Below are 22,966 nucleotides of genomic sequence, written 5' to 3' on the forward strand. Positions count from 1 at the left end.
CTCTCTCCAGATGCTTATTAATAATGAGTTTCCATTTTCTGTCCTTATCATTTGTGTCCTGTTGTTTTTTTTAGCAGATGCCCAGAAGCAGTTCTCCACCTGCTCTCTTTGTGAAGCACACAGCTGAGTGGGAGCAGTTGGAGAAGCAGGCTTACATTGCAAATTAATTTTTGCAAAAGCTATACCTTTTTAGTTGGCTCTGGGGCAGCTTGTGTATGAAATGACAGCAAATCCCGCAATTCAGGTTGCACTTTAGGGTAATTCCACAAATAAATAGACAGCAGGGTTCGGGAAAGTGCTGTTAGTGGTTTTTGTATGCATGCTCATCATGCTCGGTTTCTCAGCTTCTTTTTAAAGTGCACAACAGGGAAAAACATTGGGCTAAAAAGGTCCATTGTTTTGCAAGTTATACTGTTTTCAAGTAGTATAAAGCAGCACAAAAGAAAAATGTAACAGTTCTTTTTTCTTATTTACTCACCAGGACTGAACAGTCCAGCGTTAAACTTTCCGATCAACACCGTACACAGAGACCAGTCAAAATAATTTTTGATTGTATTAAAGAAACGAGCCTCCACACTAATTCAAAAGCTTCAATTCTTTTATTTTTTGTGCACTTAGAATTGCATATGTCATAACCTATACAGTGGTTTAGTCATTCTTTAGTTGGGTAACAAGTACACATGATCATAAACAAAACAGAAATTGTGACCCATAATTTTTGTAGTACATTATTGATGCAAATTATATTCTAAATGGAGGTAATTTGCTGCACTCATTAAGTTGTATCAAAGTTCTTTTTCTTTGAAATTACTTTAAGGTATAATGCACAATATGTATTTTTTACTGATGTTACAATGGGATACCAACTGCAAACTTTGATTAGTGTGAGGGAAGAAGAAAATAACTGGAAATGCATAGACATGACAGAAACAAAACCAAAACTGGCCAAAGAGGGACTATTGCACAGTTTTACAAAGTCACGTGTAACTTGATATTGGTGTTGGAAATGATTGGAAATGGAACACCATTTTGTTATTTAAATTCTTATTAATATTTAAATGTACTATTTCATGAACTTGTATATATTTTTTTTAGTCTAAAAGTTAAGCCCTCTCAAAAGTGAGTGCAGACTTTTTGACTCATGAGAGCTCTTCAAAATCGTATTTAGGAGAGTATTTAGACTAATAAACTTTCATTTACAAGAAAAGTCTGCATAATGGTAGAGTACCTTCAGTTGATAATGTGTGATTGAAAAACATCTGGACTTTAAAAACTCTATAATGAATATCTCATTTCTACAAGGATTTGTATTTTTAAATAATTGTTTTTTAAGTAACTGCCTTTGGAAAAATGAATTATTATAATACAGAAAATATGTAAAAACTAAAAAATAAATTTGTTTACATAGCACCATAAAATACTTTATTTAAAGTTGTGATCTCTCAGCCTCAAGTTGAACTTTAGGGATAGTTTGTACAGTATTGGGATACTTTTTGGTTCAATCAACACTTTAGCCATTGCAAGAAATCTTAAGTTCTATTAAGTACAAGTACTAACATGTCTTTAATATCAGCCTTCAGCTCTAAAGAAAACCTTTAAGAAAGAAATATCTATTTTTATCTATTTAAAAAGTATTAAGGTTATATTTAGTAACAACCTATTGCATTTTGTGTATGTTGTGGCAGCTTATTGAGATTTTATATGTGTTTATACTGCAAATATATCTAACCAAAAACATTTAATATTACTTTATTACAAAAACTATTCTATTTTTATTTTTTTTGCAGAGACATCTGAAACACAAGGTGTTGACAGGGAATTAAATGTCTTGAGTTGGGTAAGGTGCATACAAACGTATTTACAGAATGTGATTAAAAATATCACTTGAATTTATTCCTCTGGCACTAAAAACTGAAATACGTAGAGTGGAGATATGTGATAGTAATTACAAATATGTAACTGTAAGTTCACAGCATGGGCGTTATAGCTTCATGAAAAGGGATTTCTAAACATATCCAATCTGTAATTCTTACCACAGAAAAGAAATAATGGATTACATAATATTCCATGATAAGGGGAGAAGTACTATATAAACAATCTAAAAATTGCCCCTAGGTGTCAGGAGGTGGAATGTAAAACACTTTGACACCAGCTGGATTACAGCAACATTTTTCCCGTCAATATCATTACAAATGTTCATATGAAAAGCAAGAAAAATGAGGCAAGACGTACAGTATCTCATAATTTACTGCGAAGCAACATAACAGTCCCGATCCACCATAGCTTACGCTGGATTTAAATTCCTGAAAACGTTAGAAGGTGCTTATTGCTTCTTTAGCCATTTCAAGTTACAGTTCAGGCCTCAGCATTTTTTTTAGCTTTTTGCAAAGATGTTCTGTTGGTTGAAGGCATTCACCGAATTTGGAAAGTGCTGCAGGGAGGGGGAGCAGTCTACCACCAGATGGCGCTCCAAGTCAGCATGAGATGAGGAGAGGGTTTGTTCGAGAAGTGTGACTTGATGTTCCCTCTAGAGGTGTGCTGGACAGCAGCTCACAGGCTGCTAATTCATGATACAGAGCATTAAGAACCTCCAAAATGTGGGCTTTGCCTGCGTTAAAACCAAAAGACAGAACACTTGATTTCAGGGTAATATCTTTTAAGCCATTCATTTGGAAATTGATTATTACTAGTGTTGTAGTACGCTAAGACACAAACAGCCACAAACACAGACATGCATGCACTCACCTCTTTTGGAATGTGATGCATTTACAGCCCCTAGCAATGATTTCTGTCAAAAATATAGCTAGATCTCAAAACATAGACTAGACTGCCATCCCCTTAATGTTTGGTCTTTACTTGTAAAGAAAGTGACTGCACATAACTGCCTGATTTTTAGAGGTGAAAATTTCAAAAACTAGCCACATATTCTGAATTTTTTTCCCAGACTTTATTAATTTACTAGTGCATAGCAAAAGAAAGATCATCAGTGTCTCAAGATCAATTAAGACAATAAGTATGTTGAAACCAAAGAGATGAAGAGGTCTGTATTAGTCTTCAAACACCAGCCATCCTCCTTTTGCTGTGCAATAACACATTTTTCAATTACGTGCACTTACTGCTTTGAACTCCATCAAAAGGGTTACAGAAAGGCGAGAGAATTTCTTACCATGTTGGGGGTCACTGCATGATTCCAAGGTGCTCAGCAAGATCTTCCCCAAAGATCTCCTCGACACATTCTGAAAGAAGAAAGTGCTCATTATTCACACATTTAAAAACGGGTCTAGGCAATATATAACACATAAATGTCTCCTTTGTAAATCAGCATGGTTTCATACACAAGCAAGACTGTCTGTCTGTTAGACAGGCTGCGATTAAGATCTAACCAGGTCTCGGAGCTGCTGCAGGAGCTGCAACACATCCATGAGCTTCTCCTCGACCAGCGACAGGCGGACTCTTTCCGTCTCGAGCATCTGCAGTTCCATCTGAAGCAGCTCCGTCTCCTCAGCTTTCTGCTGCAACTCCATCACCAGGGACTCCTTCATCTGTGCCAGATACATGGAGGCAGCACAATGGCGGAATGTGAGGGACACGCAGGCTAAGGAAGTAGGCCCAAATGAACTGTTCTTCATTCAACATGAGAGGGGGTAACTTTTCAGAACCAAGGCTTTTTCCAGCTCTAAAGCTAACAAACAGAAATTTCACAACACGAACCTTCAGTGACATTGGATCCTGAGGATTTTTAAGGGTTTAAATATTTTGTAACGCCATCATCACATGTAGAAAACAGGGTCGTCCCATGCTTCTGTGTACAGCACTTTTTCTATTCTGTGCAGTAGACTTGTATCACAGTGAAAGGTAATGAAAGTGGACAGTCATAACTACACAGGTGTTGTAGTTGTTGTTATTATTATAGAGACATGTCTTGTCAAAGTAATATACTAGCCAATGGCTTATTGACACGGTGTCATTTTTTCAATGTAAGGAATATTGTTTATAGGAGTGAGATTTCCTGCGTTCATCACATTTTGAACTAGCTGCATAAAAAGGGTAGGTCTGTGCAATTTTCTGCCAGCTGGGCAGGCCTATACCAACAACAAATGTTGAAGTAATTGTTGAGGAGGAGTGCACAATGAAGAGAGGTTTTACTTTGAAGACCTTTGATTACAGCTCCAAAAAAGTTCACAAAGGATTTTAGCTAATTTAGAAAAGGCTTAGTCACAAGAATTGGTCATACATGCATGCAAACTACAAATAAATGTGTAATTATTACTGTCCAGTTTCAATTATCCATACAGAGTTGGTGAGCTGTTACAAAGGTGTAGTGGTATTCATCACATATTCCTTATTTAATGGCTAGTAGCTAGATCTTTTAGATCCTCCCACAACTCCCTCTGTGAAAAACGACCTCCTGTTTTCAGTTCAATGTGCACCCTGTCGATTTCTTTGTCCTCAGAACCGTGCTTTACTCTTGATCCTGATGTAATTCCTCTGGGATGACTATCACAACACCTTTCAGAGTTTTTAAACTTCCATTTGTAGACTGCAACTATACAAGATTATGTAACACATCATCATTGTGTACAACTTCTAAAGGTTCAATAGTAATTCTTCAAGTTTTAATTTTAAGAAGACGGATGCAAAATATGATGGATTTTGTGCAGGATACTTCAAATTATCTTCAATTAAGTTATTTAATATTAAATTGAATATGAATTCAAGAGCTTGGCCCAGAATTTGGACAGTGATATATTATTTTTGAAGATATTTCTTCTTGCGGTTCTTAAACCAACAGGTCACTCCTAATTCTAAAGAGTAATAGGTTGGACATTCTCTCCGTACTCAGATATCTATGTATTATGTTTCTAACTGTACAATACCTGCTCCATATCCATCTCCATTTTCTTGGCCTGACTCTCCTTTAACTCCAACTGTTTTGTCAGTTTGGTGACTTTTTCCAAAAGCTCCACCACCGCACTCCTGCTTTCCTCATTCTTTGAACCGCCGAAATGCGACAGCAGTTTCTTCACGGTTTTGTCATCACACCTGTGAGTCAGGGAAATATTCAGTAAAACATTAAGAAAGCTTATCAGTTCTTTTTTTTTTGACAAGTGTTATTTTTTATAATCTGTTCTCAGTGGTTTATAAACATGTTGTTACTATCTCTGTATTTGATTGCTTACCACTTCATAGTATAAAAGTAAATGAATCCAAGGTGCACTTGGACTGTTAACATAATAAATACAAAAAGGAATGTGGAAAATTCTCTGAATGATCCCTTTCAAGTCATATCAGACGCCAAGTGCCTGAAAAAGTCCTTGCTTTGTGTTTGTGCCACTGGAGTGGAGTATAGTGTTACAGGATGACAGATCTGCTGTACCTGTCCCCACAGCAGGACAGTCTGGTGAGAATCCTCTTCACCTCATCCACCTGGCTCTGCTGCTCCCCCGTCCACTTTTCTTCCTCCTCATCTGAGGCTGCCTGGCCCTCAACTGACCGAAACAGCTGTTCCTCCGCTGGACACAACACACACCGCAAGTATTATCACATTGCCACTGGTTACCTTTCAGAGACTGCAGGTGAGAATGATGTCCTCCAACACTCAAGCGCCATCAGAAACACTAAGAATGATTTAACCAACACAACCTGCCTGAATGCTTCACAACCTCTTAGCTGGTATGTCCTTTTTTTTACATGCTTTTCTTTCACTTTTGAAATGAGAGATTAAAATTTCACCTCTCCATGTTCCAGGTGTAAGAAAGATAGCCACATATCTGTAACCTAACTAGTCAGGCATCTGTTGTACCTGTTTTTGCTGGAATCTGTGTATTAGTAAAGTGAGCGCCTGACTTACTGTTATCAGGTGGCGGCTCTGCGTGGCCAGTAGGAGACCTGCGGTCTGACTGTGTGTTGATGTAGCACGTACTGGCCTGCAGGGCGGCAGCGCTGTGCCTCTGCTCCTGGGGGCTGCTAGGCAGGATCTGAAGCTTTGATACCTCTGACCTGAAAAGGAAAACATTATGGAGGATGTGGTCAGAAGTTTGAACTCTAAATCTTTTTTCACACTTTCCTGTCCACCTTCACAAAGTAAAATAAAAAACTGGAAAGTTGGAAATACTTTTTTTGTTCCTTTTCATTTAAAAAAACATAAATATTCAAATGAAATATAGCTAAAATTTAATTTTTCATTTTTTAACATCAGCTTGCATTCTTCTGTGCACAAAAAAATGCTATAGCAAAAGTCTGTGTGAATTATTCCTAAATTTTATTCAGCATTACTTGAATACTAAAATAATTAATGCACAACAAATGTGTCACAAAGAACCCATGAGCTCATTTAGCTCATGATTTCTAAAGGAGATATATTAAAATAATTTTAACATAAAGTACATTCCATTCAAAAGCCCCACACACAACCTGAGAGAAATGTGAGCATATCGCAGTAATGAAGCTGTTGTAGTATGCGTGTATATCTCTCTTTATAGTACCATAATTGGTAGCAGTTCTTTCCTGATTTTTTTTACATTTCCTTTCTGAAGAGAATTAAGCATAGATAATTCAATACAGGCTTCACAGAAAGAAAAAAAACTTAGTGACTTACTGGCGTTACTACTGCTGGTGTGGCGCTTGTCAGTTTTCTGAGATCTTTGAGAATTTGTTGCGCCAAGTGTAACAGTAATCATGTGAAGACAATGGAAAGCCAAACCCATTAACAGTTGGTAAATCCATTCATAGTACAAATTTTCCACTTAACTGACTTCATTTGTTAAATGTACAGTTTGGGCCAAAATAATACACCCAACAGAAAATATTACATGTTGGCACTGAAGTCTAGGGCTGAACAATCACTTAAAGGATTAAATTTATTACAATATTATTTTTAGGTGAGAGAGAGAATCAGCACACTCCAATCAGCTCTGTTACGCAACTGTGCTACAATCAGCTCCTTGATTATTTAAGTGATAATTAGAAGGATCGCTACAGTAATAAAGGAGGCATGTTACATCAGAGTACAGCAATGGAGTGGATTCGGGAGGCTGCAAGATCAATTACTCTAATCTAAACAGTCACAAAGTCTTGTTTCCAGGGCAAGTTCCTCCAAACTACCCACCCAGACCCAGGAAATACATTTCCTTTTGTATCTCTTGTTTTTAGAGTTGTTGTGCTTAGTTTTTCTTTCTTAAGATTTTGGTGTTAAGGGCATTGAAAGAAACTGTTAAACTGTTTCCAGCTGATATTACCTTGTCAGGAAAAAACACAACAGTTTTCCAGGGGTCCTACAAATAACTATACTCCAGCTATAAAACCACTGTTTAAACATCTAGGACAGAGGATATGTTGTGGTATTAATAAAAAAAAACTGGAAAGTGACTTATTTAACATAATAATCAAGACATGAAAGTGTGGTTTGGAGAGTATGTATTTCCAAAATGAATATTTTAACTGTGTTTATAACTCAGGATAAAATATACAAAATATACATTGTGCAAGTTAATAGATTTAATTTAAAACAGAGAGGCAAGAAAATTAAAAATATTAATACTGTGTATGAATATGTATAGATTATAACGCTTGGGGGTTATTAGATACATGAAAAGTGACTATTTTCTCAATTTAAGAAAGTAAGGGGCTGTAGAATTGCATAGTCTGTAAAATGCAATAAGTAAACTATCCTAAATAATTAATTCAGAAATTGAGTATTTAATCGGGGCCCATTATAAAACAGATCAATCAAATTCAGCTGAGATCTGAAACTGAGCTGTACTTTTCTCAAAGGTTCAGAAGGCAGATGAATCCCCACAGCTGTCTGGGAAGATGTCAGTGACACACAAACACAGACTCAGGCAAGTTTCCATGGAGACACCCAGGCACCTCACATTCATCTTCAGCTTTTGTGTTTCTAGAAAATGAACTGCTCAGGGTGTAAAAAAATAAGGTCATTGGGCTTTTCATGTGATTGGTCTCAAAGTAGTACCCATGACTAATTGAATTTTAATTGATGCTCTACTCATTGATGGAGAACGTTTGGTAAAGCACAAGGAATAAAGTTTATGTTAGCAATGGATATATAAAGCTCTCTTTTTGTCAGACAAGACAAATGAGAAAATGCTGAAAGCTTTTAGCCCTTGGAAACAGAAACTACTAAAAGAAACAGTACCATCTCTATGAAGCCTGAAAATACATTCCTCCAGTGGTGTCTCACATTAGAATGCATACAATATCAGATGTATTATATGATTAAAATCATATTTCAGTCTTATTAAGAAATTAAAACACTGAAATGAAGTCTGGGGAAAGTAATGAATCAAGAAATTTCTAAGTGTTTCTTTATACAAGCTGTACAGTAAGCATATGAATATACAGATTAAATGATAAATATGCCTGTGTGACTCAGTAACACTGAACTAATAATGGCCAAGATTTAGTGATTGTAGGTACAGTACATAAGAGACCCAGTGTCACTTGAATTCATGGTATAATGTCTCAAATATACTGCCAGTAGTAAAAAAATGCTAATAAACTTAATCCTTAAAAACAGTTAAAGGAATTAAATCTATAAAGTTCCAAGCGAGGAAAATCTTTTGCTCAGATGCTTATTTCTTTACCCAATTGTATAAGGGTAACTGACCATACTCTGTTTATTGCACATCTAAAACTGTATGTCTTATCAATTTATTAATTATGTTAAATCAAGCAGCACTGCAAATTAAAGGAAAATTCAGTTGGCACACACTGTCACACTGATGTCACGCTGTTGAGAGGATTCTTGAGGATAGAATTTTATGTGTAACACCTAAAGGCATATAAAATCATCAGTTTATGTTTTTGACTCTTTTATTCAAAGGGACACACATCTGTAGCAATTTATACAGCCAGGTTGGTATTTAATTACAGCAATATGAGTGAAATACATTTTCACTTTGAAAAGTTACAAATTTAGAACCCATATATTCACTACTCCACACTATTACCTAATAGGCACACACTATTAACTTTTATTAGCGGCATATAATGGGTTCTTTTTCAAAAAGTAGAAATGTTCTGTTACAGATTTTGTAAACAGTAAGTGCATTCGACTGTAAATATGTCTCCAAAATGTGCATCATTTTCCTTGTCTGTAGACTAATCATACAACTACTGTAAGTGAACTGAATGCCATAGATTTCAGTCTCTACTAGAACAAAATGTCCTTCTCTGTAGCCTTCTGTAATTCTAGCTCAGTGATTAAATTCATTTTAGGTTGAGAACCCTGAGCTTCAGGATAGAGTCAACCATAAACACAGAGCTGGTCCCATCTGGGATTAGTTAACTTCTCCATTATTACTAATTTTATTTTCTTTGATTTCTTACTTGAGATGGGGACTTTTTTACCTTACCTTATGTGATTCAGTGTTTTACTGTGATTGCAGGAAGTCATTGAAAATGATAGATTATACTTTCTAATGAAGATCTGTATTTATAAGGAGTGGTGTTTGACTCAAGGATGAAAACTAATCTGAAAATACTGATTAATCGAGATAGTGAACAGATGAATTTCATCCTGCTGGGTGCTTTGAATATAGGGATGCAGAGTAAACATTAAAGGCTATCCTGGCTTTTCTGAGGGAATCTTGAAAAACTAATGGGAGTTTTAGCATTGAAATCTAACAGTATATTTTCAGTATCTATGTTACATTGTCACAGCATCTTTCAAGTAAAGATGGCATTTAGCTGAATATGTAGCTTAAGCTTGTCTTCCATTTGATCGGCTATTTCATGCACACCATGTGTTTTTACCAAACAAATGAGGTACCACTGATTTTAACAAATAGCTGTCACAAACTTTAAACACTACTCTATATATTCCCCTCACATTAAAAGGTAACAGTAAGGTCAAAAGACCACACATGTGGACAGGACTTCACAATAACAGCCTTATCTGTAAAGATGGATACATAAAATACCTACAACAGTTAAAGGATCAGATAGGGTGGTTGGAATTCAATTTAAATGTGATGAAGTTGTTGGCCAGCACACTGGACAAGAACAATATCTTTAGTCTCAAACTACTGAACTGTTAATTATAGACATAATTAAACAAATATCCTGCCCGTTGCTTATTCAAAACCAAATAGACATTCAGTTTTATAGTTTGAGTCTATAAAAAAAAACAAGCCACAGAAATAAGCCATATCCAATTATGTAGATGTAATGTTTGGAACACGTACCATTTTGAACTTTTTGGAGCCCTGGTATTTATGTAGATAACTACTATAAAACTTCAAAAACAAGGAAGCAAAATTTCATAATGTTAGATGTTAATCATAATGTCTTAAAGACATTAAGATCCGGTAATTCAAATGATAATTTGTCTGTGGGCCATGTAAAACATTCTAGCCTAAGAATTTTGTTCTTTTCCCAGCTGATTCTTCCATCTCCATTTTTTTCCTGGAGACTTGAGGCTTGAATTAAATCAGAAACAGATGCTAAATGTGGATGGAAGAAACATATTAAATACCTGCTGCAGTCCACATTTAGAGGAATTTCCAACTCTGTAGTCTGGGAATATCAATCACAGGAACACCTTATTTTTTTATAAAGCTATAAACTTTCTCATTGAGAGAGGCATATCGGATCGCAAATAAAAAAGGACACTTCTTCTTCAATCGCATGTTTGTTTCATCACTGAACACATAGTGCTAACAATTTACTATTTGTGCATGCAGTTGGATTAAAATGCAATCTAATTCCATCTATATGATCTACAAAAAAAAAGGTAAAATCTAAAACTTCCAGTTCTGTAACTGCTATCAGTAAATTCAGTGGAGCTACATTATAGGCAATTTGTGAAAGAAATACTACCTTCAACCCCAGAATAATGACACTGCAGTCTTCTCTGGATATCTATACTGAACAAGGAGTTCAGAACAAGGAGGTGCCTTTTATGTGTTAGAGCACAGAAGCAAGTGGGAGCATCAACAGAAATTAATAAATAAAATATGAATTACCAACATCTGGAGGAGTAATAAATACATCTAAAAACAGTACTGGAACATTTATTTAACAATTTACCTTAACCTCCTTAATCTTTCAAAACTTCATCAATTTGTACAGCCAGATACAATACACTGTTAGGTAGCTTCATGAGTCTGTAAACAGAGTATAAAGCAAGATTGAAATATTTATAAAAGGACTCAATATCAGGGACATATTTACATAAGAAAAGCCTGCTGCTTTTAGGCAATAGTAATCCCAGCTGTTTGTGGTTATAGTGAGGACCAAGGCCATTTCCTTTGTTTATTACAGAGAGGGCTCATAGCAGCTCTTACTAATCTGAGCTCACCAGAAAGCGTCCTGTAGGATTTTAGGACACTTCCACATTTTAGCTCTAAAGCAGAATCAATTGTACAGTACCTATAGAATTTGCTGAAGTGACCCTTAAAATGAAAGAACACATTAACAACTATGCAAATCGCGACACGTGCAGGTAGAAGATGGTGCCTGCCGTGTACTTAAAGACCAATTTTCCTTTCCCTCCTTTAATGATGACAATGTGGATTATTCCTGGAATGGAGTAAATTTAAGAAGACGTAACACACCAAGACTTAACATCTAAGAGACTAAATTCATATCAGTGAGTTTTCAATTGATAAAAAAGTTCTCATCAGATATATTTAGAAAATATATAAAAATCAGAAAGTATTTGGCATAAACTACTCTATGAACAAAGCCCTCTTAATTAACATCAATGGAGAAGTGCTCACAGTGTGCAGTACCTCTGTGAAGGGCGATTCGGATTAATTTTACTTGGTTATTAAATATATTTATCTTGTAATATGATTTTTTTTTACATACATTTTTTTAACATGCATCAGGAAATGCTATACTGAAAACTAGCCAAAAGAGTTAATCAGCAATGCTATAACTGAAAACAGCTCATATTTATAGATGTGTTCTACAATACCTGAAAAGGTAATAGTGTTGAGCTGCTCCAGCCTTAATCTTGACTAGTATCCGAATATTAGTTGATATTTTTTAATGTCAAAATATTTGGTGGATGACTACACTTCTGGCAATATGATATTATAACAGATATGTTAAAAAGTGTAAAGAGTGGCACATTTTTAGTTTTTGTCACCTCTCTGTCTCATCTTGGAGACATTGTAAGAACTGGGTTTGCAGAGCAAAAGAGTATTTCTCTGAGTATAAGTACAGACCTACAGTTGTGCCCATTCACCTTCACTCCTCATTTCACAAAGGCGCTTCATCAAAAAACATGCCAACAGATATATATCTTATGAAGCTTGGCCTTAAAGTAGATTTTGTTTACTTCTGCCTTATGGAACTAGAACCAGGAGAAATGCAGACAGTTATTAATCGGTCCCACTCACGTTTTATGGATTAGTTGTGTTAGAAGGCCTTGCACATAAATGTTTTCAAAGGAAGAATGTGACATACAGTACATGCTTGAAGACATTTGTGAGACAGAAACATCCAGAACTGGTGTAAAAAAAGGAGATTTTAGTATACATGATTGCATCAGCCATATTAGGAAAAACATCTTATTAGACATGGGACAAGAGGATTTTAATAGTTTTTTTTTAAAGGCCCTCAAAAATGTATGCAGTTATATAAGAGTGCTGATGTCTGCACAGCTGAAATTTCTTCAAGCTGGAGGAAGGGCTGGGGGAGGAAAATTTTCCAAGATGACAAAAAATAAGGGGGTTTGGCTCTTGGTTTTGAAACCCATACAAGAACAACACTGCAAAATAAGAATCCATAAAGTTCAGGCAAACTTTAAAGTGCATTATCCCTCATGGTAAGCTTCTTCATTATTTATTTGGTGAAGATGTCACAATCAAACACCTAGATAGACAGAGAAATACTATACGTAAATTAATTATTAAAATTAAGACACACATGGAGATGAATTGGTAATATTCCAATGTCGCATTAGATATTAAAAATGTAACCAATCTGAGCCAATTTCAAGTTCTTTTTAGTGAAACAGGAAAAGTGTGTGGAATTTTCAAAAAACACTGAACATAATGTATAGCATTATTTTCTACATCTCCCAAAACTACTACTGAGTATTTTTATTCGATTATATAAAGACGTATTTTTCAGATGTTTTGAAGCATCATAGAGAATAAATTGCAGATCTTAAACAATGAAAAATGTATGTTGATTCATGAGTAATATATATTGCAATCCAATAATTTTATAGAAGAAGAATTTACTTTAAGCATTAATCATTTTAGTTTACCTATTTGTAATGCATAGACAACATTATATATATTGTTTAAAATACTGAAGGACAATTCAAGGTGATGTACAATCCCCATCCAAAGTAGTCTCCACCCTGCAGATATAATACAGAATACCTTTAGATTTAATCAGACAGAGTGTATGAAAAAACCCAAACGAATGTCGTTTTAAGCCCTACTCTTTATAAGCTAAGGGACCTTCACTTTATTATTATTTATTCCCATCTTAATTAAGGTGCTCACATTGCAAACTTATCACAGGAACCAACAAAACTATTGACAAGAAACGGAGTATCACTTGTCAAAAGCAGTGTACCAGATGTTATAGGACGTTTTCATCATAAAGGCGGGGCACTAAATTAACAAAAAAGGGAAAAGAAGACTGTGTAGCTGGTAGATACATTGTGTGTTTTTTTACTTAAAACAACATTAAGATACAGGTTGTTCTCCATATCTACTTCAAAATGGTCTACTAGGGCTTACTTTTTCCCCTTTCACAATGCAGTTTAGGAACACTGTGGCTGTTGTGTGCTTTACACAGAAAGAATAAAGGAAAGGGAAAGGTCCTCCTCTCTTGTGAGACTTGAGAAATGAAAAATGCACTTTTTTTTGGTCAGGGGGCCATTGAACACACAGCTGAGTGTTTGCGCCTTCTTCCAGATGGTAGTTCTTTCTCCCTTCTTTTTGTACCTCTCTCCCAACGGCCTCCATTGTTTCCTGTTCCATATTATTATGTTTTTTTCATTGGTCCTACTGACTGTTTGATTTAAAGCCTTACTTTCTCTGGGTCAGGAAAAGCCCACGAGAGTAAAGGATAAAAGAAGGTGACACTTCGCTGGCCTCTCCTTTCTTCACGGTAATGAACCAAACTGTTCATTCTTTCTCCCAGGCCCCCATCAACCGCCTCTCACACACATCCCAGTGATGCCCTGAAAAGAGGCTCCCGCTTGCCTCAGTTGCAGTTTCTCTTATCATTTTAGTCTTTGTATGCAGCAACTAAGAAATCCTTTGTATTAAAGCAGAGCTCTTATAGTTGGATGGGAGATGTGCCCTACACTGCAAGATTAATATGTATTTTTATTATTAAGAAACTAATGCAAGCAGGTGATAGGTACAAATAAAATTGCCGCTAACAATCATCGGTTCAGTTGTGAAATCATCATCTAAGAGGAATCAAGCTTTTAATGGAAGTGAAAGCTAATACAAGTGTCACCAAGTGACCCAAAGTGACAAGTGACCCAAGTGTCAGTCTGTGATTTTTCTAACACAGTTTTACAGTATGTCACAACATTTCCCTGGAATTAGTAAGAACACCATTGAAGTTATTCTGCGCTGGTAAAAACTGCGGCCCTATAACAATTGTATAAATGTACAAATGGGTATGTGATCCTCTAATAACACAGAAACACAGGGTAGGAGGGACACCTGTCCATTGCAGAACACTGGCATACACACACAATTTAGAGACAAGAGTTCATCTGTAGCATGCTCTTTGAAGCAGGGAAAACATAGACGTAGGAACATGCAAGCTCCACACGGAAGGTGTCCAAGTGTGGAGTGAAACCCAGGACCCCAGAGCTGTGAAACAGCAGCACTAACCGCCATGCTGCTCATCAGCTCTTTTTAGCATGAAATGCTGTGTTTTAGCAATGATACTGTGTTTAAAATGTTTTTTCTTTCACTGATTGTATGTTGCAAATGATGAAACCACTTTGAAAGGATATCAAATGATAAACGTGTATGGGAGCTCTTGGATAAACTGTATATAGATTTGATAGTATCAGGTGAATTTAATCTAAAGAAAAGAAATACAGTTAAATTAACCCTTAACATTTTCTTCCCTAATGAAAGGTACTTGGTATTTCACTCCTTGAACTAGCACTCGGCCTCTCAATACAAAGATTGTGCAACCTGTAGTGATAGAAAGTGGCTGGATATTTGTAGGTATATTAAGCTCATACATTTTCTTGAAAACACTCTTTAATTTCTATCTACAACAGTTCAGACATACTGTATAAAAGTTAAAGGTTCTCTGACAAATCAGAAAAAATCATGTCCAGCTGCTGCCTTTATAAATGCGGGGGCTGCAATTTCAGCTGACATGGGAAAAGGAGAACAATACTTCATCCTTTTTTGTATAAATTACCGTAAAATACTGTGGAATAAAGCCAACACAGAAAAGAGGTCATCCTGAATATTAACAATCATCGTTAGAGGGGAAGGTTGTTTCAGATTTAGGACTTCAACTGTACTGAACAAATCTTTCACATTTACACTTCATTCCAATCTTCCAATCCACTGTTTTGACAAAACAAAGTGATACACAGAACTCCTATTTACATAAAATACAGCCTCATTTTTTAACATGCGTTATTTTTTATATATGTTATGGAACATAAGTATCCCTTCATAAAACACATTACGAATCTCCTTATTTTAAAAATATTGCTTAGTTCAGGGGTCCAAGGAGGCCACTGTGTCTTTTGGTTTTCATTCCATCTGTGCTTTGAATAACTTAATTTGAGCAATCAGTCGCTTAATAAGAAGATACTAACGTGCCTTTTCAGCTCTTTGATCATTGAGAGCTGCCGATAATACCCACAGGATTATGGCTTTCCAGGACCATGGTTGGACGCCCCTGGATTACAATTTTTTTTTAGTTTCAAGCAGGGGCACGGTAATTAACACTAGTGCCTCACAGCTACAGGGTCCTGGGTTTGATTTCTGGCTGGAGTGCCTTTCTGTGCTGAGTCTGCATTTTCCCTGTGCTCCCATGGGTTTTCACCAAGTGCGCTAGTTTCCACCTCTGACGAGCATGCACAATAGGGTTGGTTGACTAATTTAAATCAACCCGTTCTGGGGCTCATCATCATTGGGGGTTCTTTCCCAGTATAACCAGTAAAGGGATTTCAGAGAAATAGAACTGGCTGCTCTTGAAGGGCCTCCTGTTGTCTGAGGAGGTGACTGTGGCTCATGGGTTTTTTTAGCGGATCTATAAATGACTCCAGAGAAAAACTCAGTAAGCATTGACTCAAAGAAGAGCAGACTGCATTATAAACTGCAGCAGATGAATTAAACATGTTGAATTATTAAACACATGTAGACAGTATATTTGTATAAAGAGCAGGAGGGAGAGATATTTATACATTTTTCAGATATTTATATTGAGGAATTAGGTTTGAGAATTGCAAACATTTCTAAAGTGAACAATGACTAAATCTGTTAGCTTCTATTTGTTTTTGGTAAAGGTCAGAACAGGTGAATGTAAACACTTTGTTTAAACCTTGAGACTAAAGAACTTCAGCCGTGCGTCCAAGCTGATCAAATGCTACTTCGAGGGATATGACCTCATTACTTATGAAGATTTTCTGGCACAAACAGTGGGCACCCAAAGGTTATTCTCATTTATCTCCAAACAGCTGCTGGTCCACTGGACTTCCTCCAGCAGTCTTTGGCCATTCTTTCAGGGCATTCTGCTCCTCCTGCTGTATTCTCAGAGAGATATATCTCCTTATTCTGGAGTCTAACACAGCCTTGAAATTATTAGAGCAGATTATCTGGTTACAGACAATGCGTATTAGCATTTTTCCTAAGCCTTAGCAGATGGCCTTTTTGGAAAGGCTGTTCAAGTAGCCATAACTTTACAGTAACACACTGTGAGCTGGCAGGATATTTCCAAATTAGGAAGGTGGGAAGAATGTGTCTGAAAGTTAAAGGGACTTTGGGCCATCCATCCTCATCAAGACCTGCTGCAAAACTTTCACATTCCTGAAGGATTCTCTGGTGTCTCGTTTATATTGTTGTATTCTACTATTACCTGTTGTTAATAGGCAGTTGTGAAATACTGGAGGCTCAAAACAAACTTTATCTTGACTGGCGTATAATGTGCAGTGCCCATTTATGTGTGTTAATTGAACTTCAAAGACGTTCTGGTTATTTTGACCTAAATAAAAACATACTTAAAGTAGCCTTTAAAACTGATCATTGGCTTTTTCCTCTGTGAAAAAAACTCAGTTAGGAAACTGAAAACCATGCCTCTTTAAATAAAAGGATGGCTATTATCCTGACACTGATAAGAACAGATAATTTTTGGGAGATACTACACAATCAAGAATAAAAAGATAATGCAAAACCCACGTAGTTGCCATTGTACAATTCTAAGTATTGAACAACAAGTTACAGTAAAGCATCAACATTTTTAAAATAACACGGAAATGCTATCTTGCTTAGTAACTTTGTGAAAAAGTCAGCTGAATTCTTGCGGTACTCTTTCGACTTTGTCTTTGCTGAACACATATATTCCAAATGCACAAGATTCTCTTAGGTAGAAATTAAAACTAAACAGTATTACAGTGTGCAGCTGTTCAAGCTTAGAACTGTCAGGAAAAAACAGCGCACTGAGCGCAAGATTTAACAGGCTCAGAACTTCAGGACACAGCAGGATATACAATATCTAGACAGCGAGACAATTTATTGGACGGTGGAACTCTTTATAAAGATATTATAAATCAACTTAATGGCAGCAGAATGGTTACCAAGAGCAAAGCCAAGTCTATGTGGTATGGGGAATACAGGATTTTTTCCCAGGATGAGGCAAAAGCATCAACTGATTCTGAAACCGATTTTGCAAACCATCTCTCGAGAAGACTAAGAAAAAAATACATAACAGGACTTTCACTAAATGTATAATATTCTTTATTTTGATGTGTATAATCCACATCTTTCTAAATATTTTTTTTCAAACTCAAAGTTTTAAATTTTGATAGTTCTATATACAGTATATGTTTAACCGGTTAATAGTTCAATGTATACTGTATGCACAAGACTTCCTTTTTACAATAAAACTGAGTTCGAAACAAAAAGTAACCATAGTGAAATCTTAATTAACCCTCATTCAGATTTCTGGTGGGTAGGCACATAGAAATGGGTTGCTAGGATATAATAAGGGAGTGTATCAATTATTCAGAGACTGGTGAAACTGCAAGAGGACTGTTTGGAGATTGATGGGAACTTTCAATCTGTTTCGGTCTGGGTTTTCTGGGGTGAATGGAGAGCTCTTACAATGTGTCAGCACCATTGTCATGTGAATGATTTACTTTGCTCTGAGCACATCAATGGAACGAGGCTGGGATATGTTTGCTGGCTGTATTTCAGGCTTTGGAAACAGAATGTGAGGGCTGGAGACCTTGGTACTTCAGTGAAAGACTAGGTGAATAAGAATATATTTAAGGAAGTTTAAAACCTCAAGTATTTTATGGATAGAAGGATATTCATACTTCTTTTTGCACGAGAGCGGGCTTCCTTGAACTGTTATGAGATACAATAATTATCTAGTGTAAAAATGTCAGGAAATAGGCCCATAGTGTTTGAACTCAAAGACACACAGTGAAGCTTCATTTAATCCCTGTTACGAAACTGGCCACATTTACATTTCCATGTCCCTTGGACAACACGTCATGCTCATTAATGAAGAACATTCCGGGCAATGACTCTACTGATCAAGCCAAGCCAGAGCTCAAGTTGTTGTTAATTCTATGAAAATAAACATGATTTCCACAGCTTGGCATCCAAATAATAAAGTCCAGCAGATGTTATATTAAGGTCAATGCCAATTACAATGATGTTGCTTGATGACTGGTTTTCCTATCATATATTTAATGGTAGAAAATGAACACAGTCTTAAAAGTCTAATTAGATTTTCTTTCAATATTAAGTTAAATTGGAAAAAAATGATTTTCAGACATCAGCGCCTTTTGTGAAAGACAACTTCCTTTTCACTTCCTTATGTATGCATTAAAATGTAAAATTAAAGGAAAATAATTAGGCTAAGAAAAAATGACCAATCTAATGTTCCTAAATAAATTTTATATCTTGTGCAAAGATAGAACTTCCTGGATACAGTAGACAACACTGCCAAAATACCACTGTGCAGTCTTAGCTTCCACATGGCTTTTAAATGGACACAGGAAATCTGAATCTTATGTTGTCTATTTAAATGCATGTGACAAACTACTATAGATTCCACTTAGTTTCTAAAAAGTCCTATAGATTGTAATGTAGACATTAATGAGGGATAAACACAGACTTTAAACACTCAGCCTTGTATTAGAAAAGTTCAATTTAGTGCTGAAAGATGGTCCAATTCACTCACAAATTAATAGCTTGGAACAGAAATTGTACACAATTAAACAGACCCAAACTGGTATCCAATCCACCACCCACGCTGTCTGCAAAGCTAACCCAAACAAAACATCGCTGAGAAAATTAAAAAGAACAACACATTAAGCAACAGAAATAGCATGCATTCTTCCCTTAGCCTGTAGAAATCAAGTACAGACCAAAATCAATAAGAAATTCCCACTGTGCTCAATGCTCCGCATCATTGTTGGAAAATTTAAGCTAGAAAGATTTGTTTCAATATGTAATATAAGGTTAAGGCAGGAGCTCATATGGTAACAGCTCCTGTACACGTGTATTCTTTTAGTAACTGGATTTTGTTTTAAATATAAGGGGAAAGCATTTATTTCTTGGAAATGCATTGAAAATAACTTCCTTCTAGTGCCATCTTTAAATACCAAATTTAAATCAAGCACTGCAATAAAATATGAGCAGAAACCAGCTCGTGCACTGTGCAGCCTTTATTCTTGCCCACCTATCAAGGCTGTGTGCACAGAAAGTGTTCTAATTACCTGTAATAGATGAGTTCGGACTCCAGCTGCAGGATGTGTCTCTGGAGCAGAGGCATGTGATTTGCTTTGGCTTCTAGCTCCTTGACTTTTCCCAGGCTGCTGAGCACTGCCTGCCTTGCATCTTCCACCTTCTTCCTCATCTCCGCCTGCTCGTGCTTCAGGGTTCTGTTGCAGTCTTCCAAGGTGAGCAGGGCCTCCTGAGACCTCCTCAGCTCCTTCGCCAGCTCCTGGTTGTACCTCATGGCCTCCTCTACCTGGCTGTCTCTGGCGCTGCGGATCAGCTCTATCTCTCGGAGGAAACCCTGCAGGTTCTTCAGGTGGCTTTGGGTGCTGTTGTTTTGGGATGAGAGCCTCCTGTTGGCTATGAAGCAGCCCCCTTCAGCCTTGTGTTTCGAGTGGCTCTTCCACAACCCTACCTGTGACAAACGATTAACCTGGGATCAACCACAACTACTCTATAGAGTGCTTTTTCATGCCACTTGGCCCTCTGCAGTCTGCAGCGCAGTTAGAAATCGACATGTTTGTCTGCTTCTGTAATATTATTAGTCTGTTGCCTGTAGCATTGTACAGCAATATGAGAAGTTTTAAGATAAAAAGCCACGATGTTAAAAGCTCTCTCATTAAAAATCACAGGCAATGTCTGCAGTGCCTTCTATAAAAAGAAATGCTCAAAACTTACAGCTACTGTACATCCCTCCAGTTCCACTAGTTCAAAATTCCACCACTTCAAAATGTTCAAAACCTACACCACAATTCCCTGTGCACCAAATACAAAATGTTCACAATCTAGGACATATTTGCCTTTCCACAAAATCAAGGTGTGAAACATAAGCTTCAATACTTTAATAAACCATCCGGTTTAATTATTTAGAGAAAAACAGAGTTGTCTTTTTCTGCACAGCTGGTTTACTTCACAGGCATACTCAAGGGGCTGATGAAACTGACACAACGTTATGTTAGATCTTACATTATTGACACCAAACAGGAACCTGGAGACTAGCATACACATACTGTATGAGTCTTTTTCTCCTATAGTGTTTAAATTGAAATTGAAGATTATCAGACCCTTTTAAGTGCATATTTTATGTCATCCCGTCGTTATTTGCCAATGGAAAACAATTTAAAACATTTTATACGGATGATGAGGTGCAAAGCAGAATCATTTTGCTGTGCGAGGAGAGCAGATGAATAAAGTAAAAGATCATTTATCAAGATCACATCAATGCCCACCTGTAGTGCCAACGAACGGGCATCGCTGCTCTGAAGCGCCGCTCGCATGTCTTCCACTAGCTCTCTCAGACTGGCATTCTCATCTTCAAGTTTTACAATCCTATCTTCAGCCTCTTCCAGAGCCACGATCTCCTCGTAACATTCCCGGCTGCAAGCGCCCAGCTGTCTGCAGTTTGTTGCATGTTGATCTGGAGAAGGAGAAGACCCCCTACTCCCTCTCCGTTTACTGCTGACGGACAGCGTATTTTCTCTGCGCCTCAGAGGGCTTCTCAGCCGTATCTGAGTTTCGATATGCTCGCTTTCTTTCCCCACAAGCAGTCTCCCGTTTTCGTACTGGCACCCAGCTTTTGTGCTGAAATAGCCACACAGTTTAGCGTGGAATTGCCTGAAGGAAAACTCTTTGGGGATATTCTCCAGCATGCCGGCACATTCCTCCTGATCTGTTTCATTATCCAGACCCAAAACTTCACAGAGTATTTTAAAATCTTCAGCGGGGATCTTCCCTTCTCCTTGACAGTCCAGATGGTGAAATATCTCTTGCAAATATTGATCCAAACCGGTGGCCAAAACTATTATTTCGTTTTCCACCCCGCGGTCTAATCCATAATGATAAGATAAAGTACTGACAATCCACTGGGTTCTCCGGGCTGGCCGACTGTAGGGATCACAAGTATCTTGTTTATCCATGTTGGTGAGTTTGGGAAAGTTAAATTTGATAAATGTTCATCTATTAAAGAACAAACCCGGTCGATTGAAGAAGTGAGATGCTATAGCCTCCCATGTTCTGTGGACTGTTATTCACCACACCACTTTGGACTAGAGACCCTCTACAAAAAGCGCTTCTGCGCTCTGCACACCCCTCGTACGTGCACGCACTTCTCCACTGCTCCAGAAAGAGCGGATCAAAATAAAACTCAACATGTGTTTGCTGACGTCCCAGGAGAGGCCGGGTTTAAATCTCCTCCGCACTTTTAATTATTTCAAGATGTCATTCAGCACGGCTGCAAGAGTGCTTCGGTCTAGGCGGATGGTAGTTGCCCAAGTCTATGTGCACATTACTTAAAGGCTGTGATGGACTTGAAACATAAATATTAACATATCCACACAATCTCACAGTATATTTGCATGGTTTGTAATGGCGAAGAAATCTGAAAGTATGACGTAGTTTTCTTAATTTTCCTTTTGAACAACATTTTATCAAACTGCTCGCTGTATTACCTGTCCATCCATAATTTGCTTAGAAGTGTTAAGATTCTGTACCGTTAGTCAATGTATACTTGTTATTGTCGCTGACCACACTGAACCGTGTACATCGAAGCTTTCACTGAAAGCCAACGTACGACAATACCATTTAGTTATTATGACTCGATAATAGACGGTTTTAGTCGAAGCACCTGCAGGCCTTTGCACAAATGATTCAGGTGATTATTTTTGGCCCAGCTGCACTCCTCCAACTGCAGTTTCCATTTTATTGTATTTTTAACACGAAGCACGCGTTACAATTGAGTAACTGAGTGAGTCTGAGTCTTAACTACTCAGTCTGAGTAATTGAGTAATTGAGTCTTTTCCTAATTGGAATATCGTTATAAAATTGCACTATCCATCACTCACTTTTAATTTTTGTTGATCCAGAGAACTATTATTTAATAGTATGTGTAGCTGGTACAGAACAGCCAAGGGGTGCTTTTTATTGCTTTTATTATTTCATTATCCAAGGCGACCTACATAACATAATAGCATTTTTTATGTTTATTATTAATACTTTTAGCGATGTCGTTACTTGGCAGTTTCACTAAAAGCATC

At 37.0% G+C, this 22,966-nt stretch overlaps 1 protein-coding gene across 1 annotated transcript; it reads right to left on the minus strand.

Annotated features, from left to right (window-relative positions):
* Nucleotides 1-580: 580 nt before the first annotated feature.
* On the minus strand, nt 581-22,047 carry efcc1 (EF-hand and coiled-coil domain containing 1). The gene is made up of 8 exons (XM_088916404.1): nt 21,164-22,047; nt 19,934-20,349; nt 5,852-6,000; nt 5,378-5,513; nt 4,878-5,043; nt 3,384-3,542; nt 3,167-3,236; nt 581-2,608 (listed from the first exon to the last, which is right to left on the minus strand). Exons 1-8 carry the CDS (start codon nt 21,848-21,850, stop codon nt 2,475-2,477), a joined length of 1,917 nt encoding a protein of 638 aa, XP_088772530.1. The 5' UTR covers nt 21,851-22,047; the 3' UTR covers nt 581-2,474.
* Between the last annotated feature and the right edge of the window lie 919 nt (nt 22,048-22,966).

Source organism: Atractosteus spatula, chromosome 5 (assembly GCF_055471065.1).
Source record: "Atractosteus spatula isolate fAtrSpa1 chromosome 5, fAtrSpa1.hap1, whole genome shotgun sequence".
Taxonomy (NCBI): domain Eukaryota; kingdom Metazoa; phylum Chordata; class Actinopteri; order Semionotiformes; family Lepisosteidae; genus Atractosteus; species Atractosteus spatula.

Coding starts and splice junctions, on each gene's coding strand:
- efcc1 (XM_088916404.1), bottom strand. CDS start 21,850: ATGGATAAACAAGATACTTGTGATCCCTACAGTCGGCCAGCCCGGAGA. Junction 3,237..3,383: donor TGCAGCAGCTCCGAGACCTG/GTTAGATCTTAA, acceptor TTCTTCTTTCAG/AATGTGTCGAGGAGATCTTT. Junction 2,609..3,166: donor ATGCAGTGACCCCCAACATG/GTAAGAAATTCT, acceptor GTTTTAACGCAG/GCAAAGCCCACATTTTGGAG.